The following is a 16,262-nucleotide window of genomic DNA, read 5'->3' as shown; positions in this document are numbered from 1 at the left end:
GCCTCTAGTCCAATGGTCTTATCAGCAGTTGGACCTAACCTAGACATATCTCATATTCTGTAATGTTCTTGTCATTAGCCATGATCTGGTCTTGCTTCGTCGTGTTAGCTGCGATAAGCACCTTTCTTTTACAAACCAGTTATTAAATGTTTACCCAATCTAGTGGTACCTTGATTTACTACACTTGATCTACAGTATATTATATATGTACATTGTGTCAAACAGCCAAGTAAATTCAGGAATCTTGTGTATCATCACTTCTACACCAGGCACTTCCATCAAAACGGCTTACTTTGTTCTTTAAACATATCGCCCAGATCACTGACTGTCCACATTTTCACCCAAGTATCTCCTATCATATGCGAGTGGGTTCCTCTTACATATGCCTGTAGATTCAACTTTCTTCCTTGTCTTAAATTAAATTGTAGAACTCTTCGCTCATGGAGGCTTTTTCTCTCCGTATCCATTTTTATCCAAACCTTGCTGCCCTTCAAGTTCTGCACACTATTTAGAATTCGGCTTGCCATTAGTAAAAAAAAACGTAATTCTGACAGGTCTTCTTCCCCTACTCCTTATAATCCTGTACAAATCATCTATATCCCTTCAGTACAGTCAATGCCTACATTTTCTCTCATTAGCTTTAAGACAAAGTTCATCAATTCCATCATGGACTCTCCTTCAATTCCCTCCAGGCAGTAAATAATAATGTTTCTTCTCTTCTCCTACTCCATTCTTCTGCTATGACGCCACTGAAGAACCTGAACTTGTTCTTCTAGCGTCTCAATCCTCTTTCTTCTTTGTCTTCTCTCATTTTCTCCTTTTATTGCTGGATTTTTGGTTAAAAAGTCCTTCATTTCCTTAATATGTTGAGACTGCACCTCAAGCATTTCTTTGGTCTGGCCAGCCTGAGAAGCTTCCCCCACAACTTCCTTGATTTTTCTATGTCCTCCCATTGACAGTGGGCCTGGGTTCTTCTCAACGCCTCCAATGACTAATAGAGTAGCCACTATAGCTGCCATCATCAACAATTCTGCCAGGCCTCTTCTTTTATCATCTCCTATTTTGCACTCCGTCTTGATCAACTCGACCCAGCTGTGCCATCGCCCTATCGCATTCCTATACTGCTGTAATGTTACACCGACGCTGCTTTTCCTGCACTTCCGGATCATTACCACACTCATCTGCTCCCTACCTCAGCTCAGCAAAGACTGAAAAGTTGTAGATCCAACTTTCTTCCTTGTCTTAAATTAAATTGTAGAACTCTTCGCTCATGGAGGCTTTTTCTGTCCGTATCCCTTTTTATCCAAACCTTGCTGCCCTTCAAGTTCCGCACACTTGTACTTGTAAGAGCAGCAGAGGGCATAACTTTATAGATCACAACTTTTATGGCATCAAAACAGCAGTGGCAGACGGCATAAATTTTAGGATGCAGATGTGATATTTTGGAAGTTTGCACCTGGAATAATACAAGCAACACAAACAGGTTCTAGTTAAAGTACATCATATATAAGTTTCCTGCACAGCCTTCAGAATCATCTGGTATATGTGTTCAGTGTGCATATTAATTTATTTACTTCCTATGTTTTAACATGTTTACTGATAATGAACTGCTATGTGACATATGTCTTTCGTACTTCACAATAGTATTGTAGGTATCTAGGACCAGGAGGTGAGGTAAATACCGTCCTAATGCCTAAAATCTTAACATGATAAGTTTGAGCACCAAGTTTCTATACTTTGCAAATCCAAGATAAAGACATTACTTCAATACTTTTCATGTTATTGAACAATGATCCAAAAGAAACTTCTTTCACGTTCCTGTGATAGGGGGGAAAAAAAAAAACAAACCTACTCTCTCTCTTGTAATAATCGTGGTTGCCACAACATTTACATAATTTGATTGCCCACCCGAATTAATTGTATATATATGTATCATATGTGATTTTATTCATTATTAACGTCCATCATCACCATTTTTGTAATTGTACGTAAGAACGAGATATAATTTTTAATTGTAATATAGTAGAATATTCCGTGGTAATGTCAAGACAGGTCTTGCGCTAACAGGCTACTTGTATCTCGCAATAGTCCAGGAAGGTTAATTTTGGATGGTTCTTGGAAACATACACAACAGCAAGAGGAAGATACCTAATTTCGTTGTTGCGACGCTAAATTACCCCATATCACGTGCTCCTATCAGGAGGGCTTTTTCTGTCAAGGACAGACACTTCATCTATATATCTACAGGGTAGTGACGTATATCGGCTCTCATTGGAACGAGATGTCATGTGACACCAAGGGAGGAAGTGGGAATATGAAGAGGATTTATATAGATCTACACAGTGTGGTAGAGATCATTCTGATTCTGATTCTTCTTCATTCTGTATTCTGCATTCTGCTTTCAGGTAGTCCACGGGCTTTTAGAGTCACTCTGCTTTCTGAGTGCATCGCTTACGATGTGCTTATACTCAACATTTCTTATCGGCTCTCTGAGACTTACTCAGATTATTTAGAAAGACAAGTTCATATAATATAGAAGGACTGGATGTTTTCCGTTCTCTCTATTCAATTAATTCCGATATGGAATTTCACATTGTAAGGCTGGTACTATGTTTCTGGTACTCAGCACAATAAGGAGTGATAGATTCAGGGTGGAATCCATTCCATGAAGCAGATGACAAGGATGATGCTGTTGGAAGAGGGACAACAACGATCAACTACGGAAGCAGACTACGAGATCAACTCCGGTGAGCATGAGTAAGCCCTGTTATCGCAAGTCCACGAGTGTAGTATTGAATTGTAATCTCAGTCAGTAATTTTTAATTTTGATAAATACTCGTTTTTACGTAATTTCATATTTTTTAGAATAAAACTTTTTGCTTTCTACATCGTTAAATAATTGACTTTTTTGTAGGTTCCCTATGTTTTTCCACATGGTATTTAATGGTCAGTATCCTTATACCTCACGACCGGGATAGTCTCATTAAACTAAGTTTAGTATTTTTTTAGATCTAAATTCGGTTTCAAATTACATTTAATTTCGAAGCCTGGCGTCCAGCATGCAATTGTTTTTAATTATCTATATAGTCTGTTTGATCCGTTACACTCTCTCTCAAAAGAGGATGGTTGCCAAGTTGTACTTTCTCTTAAAAAAAGTCATCACCACCAAATTTCTCCCATAAAACCATACTATAGTGTATAATAGTACCAGTGATAAAGGAATGATGAAATCTGATGTAAATACCTCTACACCAAAGAGTACTACACACTGAAGTTGTCCACCACACAGCGTCGACAGTAATGGTGACACATCTGGCGTTACCATACTGAATTTAGTCTTTGGAAATACTCCACAAGCATGACTAACATCAAGCTCTGGTACAGTGTGGCCCAGACCTTTGGGATGTTGTTCCGTCACCACCAGAGGAACGTCTAATATTTTGGAAGTTTGCACCTGGAATAATACAAGCAACACAAACAGGTTCTAGTTAAAATACATCATATATCAGTTTTATGAACAGAAAACTCAATAGAATGGAGTTCACTGTATCCATTCTCTCCCGTTTTTCTATAATACATGTCACAAAATTATTTTAATATGGAAATGTAAGAATCTCGTTTACAGTAAGTACTTTGCTGGAATTTTTAAAAAATGTTAAAAGTTGCACCTCTCCAAATTGCATTATTAATTCAGAACTGCTCACAGTATCTGCTTGCTAAGGGGTAGAGATATCCCGATTCACTTTAAAAGGCCAAGTTCACATTAGGTGTATTATCATTGACCAACTTCAGGATAAGAACACAAGTGGAGGCCAAAGGTATCGGATCACTGATTTTACAAGTAAAATAATTTTAATCTTGAAAGAGTCTTACCATCACTGATTTTGTTCAAAATTTGGGAGGATGATCTACATAAAAAGTAAACCAATGTGATTGCAAGGGTTTGTGCTATTGGCTCTCATATAATGAGAAAATGACCTATTATGTTGCACCACTGGTCTAGCAGTAAGCGTACCTGACTACCACGCAGACATCATTCTATTTTTACTTTTCTTCTGCCTTCTTCTTTGATTTATTTTAGTCATCGTCCATGTGGACTATGAAACACACAGATTAAGTGTAAGCTGTATCATAAACTTATTTACTATCGTCCTGTCTTGCCACTCATGGATTGACAAATGTTTGCTTCTTATGTTATTTTTATAACCACTGCTGCATTTATGGTAAGAGAGTGAAATTGTTAAATTTTAACAATAAAAAACCAGTAAAAGTTTCAAGAAAGTTCTCTTTACAATGTTAACTGTAGAAGTTTTCCATATCTTTTCTTGGCAATTTCATAAATTCCCTTCATATGTCGTAGAATGAATTGATGCAGATATAACATACTATCTTCAATAAAAAAGCCTTACAAATTACACATTTATCAGAATGTGGACCCATTTTTATTTTGCTATTGGTTTTATGTCGCACTGACACAAGTAGGTCTTATAGGGATGATGGGGATGAAGCTCCAATCGAATTTTATTGTACATATTTTATGTGGAACACCATTCGACTAAATGTTTGTTTACCTTTTTAATGTGTCAAACATGGCTACATAATTTCAACGAATTGACTGGTCAAAAAGTTAAAATATTACAGATTTAAGCCTACAATCAAATTTCACTATAGGCCCTAATTATATATTACAAGAACAAAATTTCTTTCAACAAATTAACCTTTTAATTAGAAATATTAAGGTGTACACCTCATAGAAATATGACCATTCCCATTTTACTTACCTTTAATTTGTGTATATATATATATATACTATTTTAATCATATAATCTATATTTTTAATCCACCATTGTAATCACACCATAAGCATCATGATCTATACTTGTCTTCGTTAATTATTCTCGGCTGATGATGACAGGGAATCTGTCGAAACCGGTACCGAATGTACAAAAGTTGTGATGTTTTAACTGTAATGTAAAACTTTCACACAATATATAGTATTGAAAAGGTGGAACTTATTGTCCTTTCTTTGATGTAAATGATGGGATAGGAAAGGGCTATGGGTGGGAAGGAAGCGACCATAGCCTTAAGTAATGTACAGCCTGGTGTGAAAATTAGAAATCAAAGAAAACCATTTTCATGGCTGCCAAGTGTGGGGTTCAAGCCCACCACCTTCTGAATGCAAGCTCACAGCTACATAACCCAAGCCACATAGCCATCTTGCTTGGTATTTTTGTTTGTTTTGTAATTCGCAGAATATTATAATGCATATTTTGTTTTAAAAAAATAGTATTTGCCAACAAAGACATTATTTTCAAGTTAAAATGAGGAGCAGACACTCTTTGAACCCGAGATGCACAGGTGGAAGTTAGATATGCTGCTCACTAGACTAGTGGTGCAACCTTATATTTACACACAAACTGCCAACAGGCTGTTAAATTTAAAGGGCCATTTTCTCGTTACATAAGGGTCAATGGCACAAACCCCCAGACACAAAATCAGTGGTCTCATAGCTGTGGCCTGTCCTTGTCAGCAAGGTATATCAGCACAATGCAAACAGGTGTTATGGCATGGAGATGAGAAAATACTTCTTTTGAACAATTAGAGCCATTTAAAGAAGGGTTATATTGTTTCTCCATGTTTATAAAGTAAGTTATCGATGGCCCTGTAGTACCAATGCTTGTTGATATTAAAGCATAAGTTAGTAAGAGCAGCACAGGGCATAACTTTATAGATCACAACTTTTGTGGCATCAAAACAGCAGTGGCAGACATTTTAGGACGCAGATGTGACCTTTTGTGGTATCAAAGAAAAGCAATGTACTAAATTATTGTAAAATTAAGGACTAATTTGCAATTGCAGCCATCATTTTGTGTCACAGTCTTAAGACTCACATGACTACTGGAAGGGAGCATCAACAGTTTGTTTAATTAGATCCATACTTATCGTGTGGTGGTGGTGGTGATTATTGTTTTAAGAGGAAGTACAAATAGACAACCATCCTCTACATAACATTAACCAGAGAGAAAAAATGGAAGGGGTCCGACACTTTGAAAAATGAAGGTATCAGCCAAAGAAAGATAAGGGCGAAGAAGGGCGTGAAAATGAAAGACTCCCTAGGCCTTGAATGCTCTAATACCGTAAGGGTCGGAAAAGAAGACAAGAAGACAAGAGGCCGGATATAAGATGAAAGTGAGGAGCCTGACATAGTGGAAGCAACGCTAGGACTCAGCTGAGGGCCTGTTGGTTGCCAACCCACGCTCCCAACTTAAGAGCCCCTGGGGCTCTTTTTAGTCGCCTCTTTCGACAGGCAGGGGATACTGTGAGTGTTATTCTACCACCTCTAATCACACTCCTGAGTCTCCACCTGTGCCTTGTACGATCTTTTCTCCAACGCCACCTCCTCTGATGGTGTGACCAAAGTATTGTTGTTTTAGTGAGCTATTTGTTGTGTTAGTGAGGATCTGATTCGTAGCAATTTAAAAATCGTCAATCAATCATTGATCTGCATTTACGGCTGTCACTCAGATGGCAGTTTTCCTACCTAGTCTTTTCTTTAAAAAATTACGACTGTCACCCAACTGGCAGTTTTCCCTATCAATCATACCTAGTCTTACATGATTTCAAAGAACTTTGAAGTTTATTGAACATTTCCTTTGATAAATTATTCAAATGCATATTTCCTCTTCCTATAAATGAATATTTGCTCCAATGCATCATCTTGAATTTCAACTTTTTCTTCATGCTATGATCTTTTGTACCATTAAAAGCTTCACTCCAGCTTATTCATCTACTAATGCCGTTCCATGCCATTTCTCTACCGACAGCTTGGAACATCCTACTTACCGTTCTCCGAGTGGTGGTACTAATCACAGATAGTTTCATGGTTCCAAGACAATAATCCCTTGGTTGCCTCTTACGACAGGCAGGGGATACCATGGGTGTATTCTTCATCTGCATCCCCCACCCACAGGGGGTAGTGTGTTTGGTCCACGAGAGGTATTTTATTTCCCTCAAGTCCGCCGGCAAGCCGGTTAGGACCCCCCTATCCGCCACCTGGGACGCGCCACATGGGAGTATCACCTCTCCCCCTGCTACGCCAGCGTATTAGGTTCGTGGCCTGCTGCTTGACCTAGCCTTTCCAGGTTATTACCAAAATCTTCCCAAGACTTCTTTTTGGGTTCAACAACTATTTGTTTTGCTCTGTTTCTTTCATCTACGTACAAATCCCTGTCTGCCTCGGCCCTTGTTTGGAGCCATTTCTGATAAGCCTTCTTTTTACGTTTACAAGCTGCTCTCACTTCATCATTCCACCAAGATGTTCGCCTTTTCCCATCTTTACACACAGTTGTTCCTAGACATTCCCTTGCTGTTTCTACTACAGCATCCCTGTATGCCACCCATTCACTTTCTATATCCTGAACCTGCTTACTGTCTACTGTTCAAAATTTCTCACCAATCATATCCATGTACTTCTGTCTAATTTCCTCATCCTGGATATTTTCTACCCTTATTCGTTTGCACACAGATTTCACTTTCTCTACCTTAGGCCTAGAGATACTTAGTTCACTACAGATCAGATAGTGACCTGTATCATCGAAAAATCCCCGGAAAACTTGTACATTCCTAACAGATATCCTGAATTTGAAGTCGGTTAAGATATAGTCTATTATGGATCTGGTACCCCTGGCCTACCATGTGTAGTGAGTAATAGCCTTATGCTTGAAGAATGTATTCGTAACTGCTAAACCCATACTAGCACAGAAGTCCAGCAAATGCTTCCCATTCCCTATCTTCCCCACATTTACCAATCACCCTTTCGTATCCTTCAGTTCTATTCCCAACTCTTGCATTGAAATCGTGCATTAGCACTATTCTATCCTTGCTGTTGACCCTGACCACGATGTCACTCAACGCTTCATAAAACTTGTCAACTTCATCCTCATCTGCACCCTCACATGGTGAATACACGGAGACAATTCTAGTCCTAATTCCTCTAACTGACAAATCTACCCACATCATTCGCTCATTTACGTGCCTAACAGAAACTGTGTTGCGTGCAATGGTATTCCTGATAAAGAGCCCTACCCCAGACTCTGCCCTTCCCTTTCTAACACCCGTCAAGTACACTTTATAATCTCCTATCTCTTCCTCGTTATCTCCCCTTACCCGAATATCACTTACTCCTAGCACATCCAAATGCATCCTCTTTGCTGACTCAGCCAGTTCTACTTTTTTTCTTCCATAAGCCCCATTAATATTGATAGCTCCCCATCGAATTCCATTTCTTTCGCCAAGTTGTTTCCAAGGAGTTCCTCGCCTGTCAAATGGGAGTAGGACTCTGTTACTCCCATAGGTCCAAGGCTTGCTTAAAATGTTCTGAGCTCGGTAAATTCATGAAGCAGGATGCTACCCTACTTGCACACAGTCCAAGTGAGGATCTCTCCTCTAACTGGTTATGGACCACCGGTGAATTGTATAGTCCTAGCCGCCTGAGCACAAGGAGGGCCATGACTCAGAATATGTCCGAGATGCCCATTCCCATTCCATAGCAACTGGTACCCCGACTGTCAGGACCACTTACTAGGCCACTCAGCCGTTGCCCATGGTTCACGAACTAGGACGTGACTACAGTAACCCACACCATGAACTAAGGATAATTTAATAAAACCACCTTCCACGTTTAATGTGGTTTGAATCTAATGAATTTATGTAGACTTATCAGGTACGTTTCACCCATTATTTGGGCATCTTCAGCCCGTAGATAACCTTTAGGTCAAAGTTCGGGACCTTGTTAACCATATATAGTATAATATATGAACGTTAATAATCTCTCAAGACTAACATGCCAGGATAATAATTTGAAAAATGTGAACAGTACAAAAATGTAACATAAATTAATGGTGTTTTAGCACAATTAAAACTTGTCGGTCCTATTCTATCTAACTTAAAAATATGTCCAAAACTAAAATGGATCTTCTTCCTCTAACATAAGTCTTGGGTAAAGAGGATATTCATACGGGGGCTTATTTGACCCACATATATCATTTTCATGTTCTTGACGTAACTAATGTTGAAATGTGTTGTCAAACACAAGTAGAGATTTATAACCGACTGTTATATGTAGACTGGTCAAGATTGTTGTTGTGAATGAAACTATAAGCGTCTTAGCTTCGGGTCTTATGTGACGATAAGGAATTGTAAAGAATACAATCTTAGGCTGTTTCTTAGTTTTAGGCAGCTGCTTAATTGCGAAGGAACATCCTAGACACTTAATACGGTCTTGTATGCATATCATTCCCGTTGATGTGTTGCTTGGCCTTTGGGAGGGATCTTAAGATTATCTGTAATGAGTAAAAAAAGAAATTTTAATTGACAATTTAGAGCATGCATTGTGACAAAACCTATTAAACAAACACCTCATAACTGTAAAGTGACTTACTTGTGCAGTTCATACTCAGTGGACCTGTCTGTTCCGGCAGCACCTGCCTTACTAACATTTCTACTCCTGGTGTTATATTGGTGCAGCAATGGAGGGGCGGGGCATGGAGGGAAAGTGTGTGTGTTTTTTTGGGTTCTTTTCACAATTGGCTTCACGCCGTACCAACTCAGATAGGTCTTATGGCGACAATGGGATAGGAAAGGGCTAGGAGTGGGAAGGAAGCGGCCATGGCCTTAATTAAGGTACAGTCCCAGCATTTACCTGGTATGAAAATGGGAAACCACGGAAAACCATCTTCAGGACTGCCGACAGTGGGGTTCAAACTCACTATCTCCCGATTACTGGATACTGGCCGCACTTAAGCAGCTGCAGCTATTGAGCTCAGTGGAGAGTGGGGGTAGGCTGGTCTATGGGCGTATGTGCTATTGCTGGAGGGGAGTTTCTAGAAGCAGTATGGGCGGGGTTAATGTTTGGCATGGTGGATGAAGCATTTGAGTGTGGAGATTTAAATAAGTGAGGGATTTTGTTCTGATTTGAATTCACAATATTAATTAATTTAGGTGTTAATTCGTACAAAGTATTTTAAATTTCATTGACATCATTAAGATTCTGATTTTTATTATAGGTCTGGTCCAAAAAAAAAAAAGTGTAGATTTTCCAGTTCGTTCATTAATTTCCCTTTACCTATGCTTCGAATGATGATAAGTTCTTTCTCTATGGATGTAAAGTGATGACCCATTTCTCTCATATGTTGGCTCATCACTGAGTACTTATGTTTTTGGGCGTTATAATGTTCCAAATATCTCGTGTGAAAGCTCCGTCAAGTTTGACCTATATAAGAAAAATCACATTGTATACATGTTAGTTTATATACGCCAGACCTATAATAATAATTGCTATTGTAATTGACCTTGTTGTGGTTAAAAGATATGTTTTGATTGGTATTAACTGTCCTGAAGGCTATATTAATATTGTGCTTCTTTGAAGTATTTACGATCTGATGGACGGCTGGGTTATTATATGTAAATGTGGCGAAACTAGTTTTTGTTAGGTTTGTCCAGGACAAGATTAGTGGCCAATTTAATTAATTTAATTAATTAAACAGTTAACCACATCAATTTTAAACCCGTTAAGTTGAGCAAGATTCCTAATATATTTCAGTTCAGTTTTCAAATTGCTGGGAGAAAGAGTAATTTTAAAAGCTCTATAAATTAAATTACAGAAAGAGGCTTGTTTTTGGGACTTGAGGTGTAGGGATGAATTCTTAATAGTTAAGGGACAGTGTGTAGGTTCCTATATATTCGAAAATCGAAGGTATTATGTCCGTGTGTAACCGTTAAATCTAAAAAGTTTAAGGAATTCTTGACCTCGTGACATCTTTGTCGAAAACTATGAAATTATCATCTATAAACCTGAGCCATAAACATATGCCTTTTATTTGTGTTATAATTTTTGTGTGTTCTGTTGTATCCATATAAATGTCTGCTAGGATGCCGCTGTATTTTTTGATATTATCATTGATCATTCTTACAGTTTCTCTTTTTTTTTTTTTTTTTTTTTTTTTTTTTTTTGCTAGTTGCTTTACGTCGCACCGACACAGATAGGTCTTATGGCGACGATGGGACAGGGAAGGACTAGGAGTGGGAAGGAAGCGGCTGTGGCCTTAATTAAGGTACAGCCCCAGCATTTGCCTGGTGTGAAAATGGGAAACCACAAAAAACCATTTTCAGGGCTGCCGACAGTGGGGTTCGAACCTACTATCTCCCGAATACTGGATACTGGCTGCACTTAAGCGACTGCAGCTATCGAGCTTGGTATTCTTACAGTTTCTTTGGTAGGGATATTTGGGTACATATTTACGACATCATAGGAGTATATTGTGTGATTGGGTTGCAGGTTAAACTTGTTTAGAATTTTGCAAAAATTAACTGAATTTTTAAAAGGATGTTTATTATTGAAAACGTAATGTTTTTTAGGAAGCCGTGAATTAATTTTGATACTTTATAGGTGGGGCTGTTTCTACAATTTATGATAGAGCGTACTGGATTGTCCTTCTTATGAATCCAGGGTAAGGCTCTGGCTGTCTGTATACTAGGGTCATATTAAACAGTGTTTGTTGTTCCTGTTCATTGAAAAGAAGGTTAGAACTTCTTATTAGAGTTTTTAGATTTCGCTGAATTCTTACGGTTGGATCTTTGTTGACTATTGTATAAATTTTGTCCTTAAAAAATTCTTCTGTTTTTTGAATGTATGTGTGTTTATCTAGGAGAACTGTGGATCCTTCTTTGTCCGCTTTTGTGACAATAATGTTATTGTCATCTATTTTCTTTTTCACGTTCTGGATTAATATTTTGTGGTTGAAATTCCACTCATGCGTAATGGTAGACGCATCTTGCCCTGTCTCAAGTTTGAATAATAAACGCCTCTAGTATCCAGGTAGGTGAATGTATAGTAGCCATCAGTTTCTGTAATTAGTCTACTCATTCATGTACTTACCGCTGCATGCAATGCCAGAATGCACATCCTTTATAATTATGTTTCATTGTGTCAAAATAGACCTCGGTCAAAATGAAAGAAATGAACACACTAGTCACTTGTTAACACTTATTTATGGAATGGAGAAGGTCCGTGGTTGGCTATTCGCATACTCTGTACAAACAACATTCAGCTCCGTCTACTGTAGGCCTACAACATGCTGCTTGCCACAGAATGCAGGGAAAATGCTCTAGAAATCTCTCGAAATTTCTTGCGAGAAACGGTGCCTGCGCTAGTTTCGAGAAATCTCAAAACCTCATCCCAGACTGCCCATCACTATTAATAACTATACTTAGTTATTGTTCATCTTTTCTGTCAAAGTTTACTATCATCTAGAAACATGTATAACTTCAGACATATTGTGAATGCAAGAAGCTTCATCTTTAGGTGAGAATTTTGTCTAAACATTGCTTACAATCTCCTTGCAGCTCACCTAAAATGAATCTAAGTTCACTATTCTGAAAACAGCACAGTGACAATATTCCTCAACTGCAGAAATGTTTATGCAATACACTAAGTGTCATAAAACACTACACTCATTGACTGACAAGCACAAAATTGAGTGGTATGGAGTCTGAGCCAACCATAAGAAACAATATTTACAGTAGAATTAAACTAACTTTGTGGTTCAGACAGGAGCGCATAGGCACATGTATAATGGAGCTGATTGAAATTTATGGACAGAAGGACAAGGGAGAGAAAGGTGGAGCAATAAGATGACTGACTGCTTTCAAGGGCAGCTCTGGTTGCCTAGGAAATGCTTCACTTACACATGTATTACTCGTGAAACTTTTAGTGATACCTAGACTCCCTAGTGCTGAAAAGGTAGACCTTGGAAATCTTCGAGATTCGTAGGCAACCTTTGAACACAAACTATGAATCGTCGTGAGACAACTGGTGTACACTTTATGTACTAGTACTGTTGTGTTTACACAGCAAAACCAAAATACAGAATTCATACTAGGAACAAGATTCGCATCGAGAAATGTTATATAATGGAAAATTCTAAGTTCCCATGGAGGGAATTAGATATTTTTCACCAATAGAGCATGTCAAAAACAGATCAGATGTAAGGCTTTTCAGGCGTTTGCTCTATTAACCAGCGTTTCGTCTTAGGTCTGACACTAGACTCATCAGAGTGGGATGTGTCAGACTCTACCCACTGACACTGGGGTGATGCAGGTAAACTTATCAGAAGCCCATTATAAGAGGCAGTCTGATAACTGCATAAGGGAGATAAATCTCCACAATGGAATTATTGCCCGCCTAGAGATTTATCTCTCTTATGCAGTTATCAGACTGTGCCTCTTATAATGGCCTTCTGATAAGTTCACCTGCATACACCCCAGTGTCAGTGGGTAGGGTCTGACACATCCCACTCTGATGAGTCTAGTGTCAGACCCAAGACGAAACGCTGGTTTATAGAGCAAATGCCTGAAAAGCCTTACATCTGAAATGTTATATAATACGTGTTACAGTTGTTGGCTTAAGATAATAAATGTTCAGAAAATTCCTATCGATGGATCATACTATCGATTCAATTTAGATTTCATTTCCATTCAGTTGACAGTATTACCGGAACCGGTTAGCTCCCTCGTTACTCCTCACCCCTGTACAAAGAAGTATCACTAAAAGTTTCACGAGTAATATTCAGGACCAGGACTAAACGTCAGGAGCACAAAGTTAGTTTAATAGAACTGTACTAATACTGCTTCAATATCATAGTGTTGATATTCCACTCCAGCAGAGGCTTACAATGTTTTGAGAAGTTGAAACTATTTGTTATCAGGCAACCTTCACAAAGTTGTGATGTGGACAACAGACAATGGTACGATGGTAAATGGGGGTAATTAGTCAGATCCTAAGTTTCACAAAGAGAAGTCCTCTCAGTTTTAATTACTCTTTTGGAGATCACTGTAAGTACCTAGCTGGTATTATAAGAAAAGATCTTCCTTGGGGAAAACACGTAAGAGGGATTGTAGAAAGGATGTAAAGGAGAGGGCATGCAAGTTATTGGTTATACCCCAACTGGAGTATGGTTCCAGTGTATGGAACCCTCACCAGGATGCGAGAACTGGAACAGATTTAAAAGAAAGCAGCCCAATTTTTTCTGGATGACTTCTGGCAAAAAAAAGTAATATTACATAAATTTGCATATTTTGGGCTGGGAAGACTTGGAAGTAAGGAGACAAACCTCAACTAAGCAGAATAATATAGGCCTAATATTCAAGGGGTCTTTATTGGGTCCGCCCTCTCAATACTTAACACACAAATTGAAAAAAAGTTGTCTACATTAAACGTACATGTTTCAAGAAAGGACCATTCTCCTCATTAGCCATCACAAATAATAAACATATCCATGGGCCTACATAGGCTACCTGGACCGTCAAAATAATTGTCATAGTCAATACAGATCATTTAGGACCAAAAAATTGTAGATTATCAGTGGAATATTTTGAGTTATAATGGAGAAATGGCTTGGAGTGATGTTAGTAGACAAATAAGCTTGAGTGGATTTTTAAAAGTAGGAAAGATCATAAAATGAAAATAAAAGCTGGAATTCAATATGACATTGGGGCAAATACTAGTTCATACGAAGAGGAATTAGGGATAGGAATAACTTATCAAGGTAGATGTTTGATAAATTTCAAACTTCTTTGAAATCATTTAAGAGAAGACTACTGAACAACTGCCAATGGCCGATAGCCCTAAATGTAGATCAATGGCAATTCATTGTGACTGATGTTCCCTACAGAAACGCTGAGCAGTTTCTATACTGTACTAAATCTGATCTGTTCTATAACCACAAGGTTAACAGTTAGAATTTTCCAACTCGAATAACAAGGATAACATAGTTGGTGCAATTACGTTACGTGCGCAGAGAAACAATATATTTCACCCAAATTTTGGCGAGATTCGTAGTTAGTTTAAATGACAGAATATTTTCTTACCATTGCGAAACGTCCGATAATTCTTCTGGTGGGCTACCTCTAAATACATATTCTTTCTTTTCCACAACAACTATTCTTAATAAATCTCAAGAAAAGAAAACCATTATAATATATAAACGTTGCGTCGTAATGATGACAAACTAAAAAAAGATAATGATTTGAGGTTATGGATCGAAAAACTTAACAAAATATACAGAATGACTCGGCATACCAATTTGTTTGCAACTTCAACAATTTGTTCGAAGTGTAACATTGCCGGGCGAAACTTTTCTTGCAAATCGCATAAGAAAAAAGCTGTATTTTTCTGAGGTAAAAGACCATACTTAATCAACGCTGGCGCCATGATGTGCAAATAAGACAGATCAGATGTATTTGATCAGATTATAGACAAGTTAACCAACCATAAAAATTAGCTGGGTTTGTCATCGGAGAGAATATTAACATGAAAAAATGATAAGGTTTGCGATTTACGTTGAGCAATGAGTACGATAGCAAAATCGATTTATTATTAATATGATCGATCCTATGTGAATCAAGACCGACTCCAATCGTTGCCTACAAGGCCGGGAAATATTAGCACACTAGACTCGTCCTCGAGATACTTCCGGCAAGTGCCGCTAGAGTTCTCTTTACCGTTCTGTCTCGCCCGCTCATTACAACACGTACGAATATGAAAAACTGGAAAAATTCATTAATTTCAGAAGGCAGCAAACAGATATAAGATCAAAGATAGACCAAGAGCAATTGTTTGACTTATTTTCTACAACGTACTTCTTACAATATGCTTAAACGAAATAAGTAATTCACGAAAGAAGCAGAGAAATCTGATAGCGAGTTTGTCACTTCTTACGATTCCTTTAATTGTGCCTCAGAGTATCCGATAAGCGGATCGAGATTGCGGTCATAAATAACTTTGGGTTTAATCGCCCTTTCACACATTATCAGCGATCCAATCTTTTCCTCCGCACATCTGATATTTTGACATTCGTATTGAAGTCGCTGTTTGGTGAGCGATGTTATGCCCGTTACGCAAATATTTAGCGTCGTTTCACCGTATTTCTCTTTTTTCTTCCCGTAAAATTAAATTTGTGTTCGTCTCTGTGGTGTAGTGGTTAGTGTGATTAGCTGTCACCCCCCGGAGGTCCGGGTTCGATTCCCAGCCCTGGCACGAAATTTGAAAAGTGGTACGAGGGCTGGAACGGGGTCCACTCAGCCTCGGGAGGTTAACTGAGTAGAGGTGGGTTCGATTCCCACCTCAGCCATCCTCGAAGTGGTTTTCCACTTCTCCAGGTAAATGCCAGGATAGTACCTAACTTAAGGCCACGGCCGCTTCCTTC

General features: G+C 38.4%; 1 protein-coding gene across 1 annotated transcript in view; it reads right to left on the bottom strand.

Annotated features, from left to right (window-relative positions):
- Positions 1-15,372, bottom strand: part of LOC136874951 (isochorismatase domain-containing protein 1) — a 71,352-nt gene extending 55,980 nt beyond the window's left edge. Inside the window, exons 1-2 of the mRNA XM_067148667.2 lie at positions 15,137-15,372; positions 3,245-3,454 (exon numbers count right to left, since the gene is read on the bottom strand). Of these exons, the coding sequence (XP_067004768.1) occupies positions 3,245-3,454; positions 15,137-15,268 (342 nt within the window). The 5' untranslated portion in view covers positions 15,269-15,372. The remainder of the gene's footprint in view (positions 1-3,244; positions 3,455-15,136) is intronic.
- Positions 15,373-16,262: the final 890 nt, after the last annotated feature.

The sequence above is a fragment of the Anabrus simplex genome, chromosome 5 (assembly GCF_040414725.1).
Source record: "Anabrus simplex isolate iqAnaSimp1 chromosome 5, ASM4041472v1, whole genome shotgun sequence".
NCBI classification, from domain to species: domain Eukaryota; kingdom Metazoa; phylum Arthropoda; class Insecta; order Orthoptera; family Tettigoniidae; genus Anabrus; species Anabrus simplex.
This window is presented reverse-complemented; position numbering and strand designations above follow the sequence as displayed.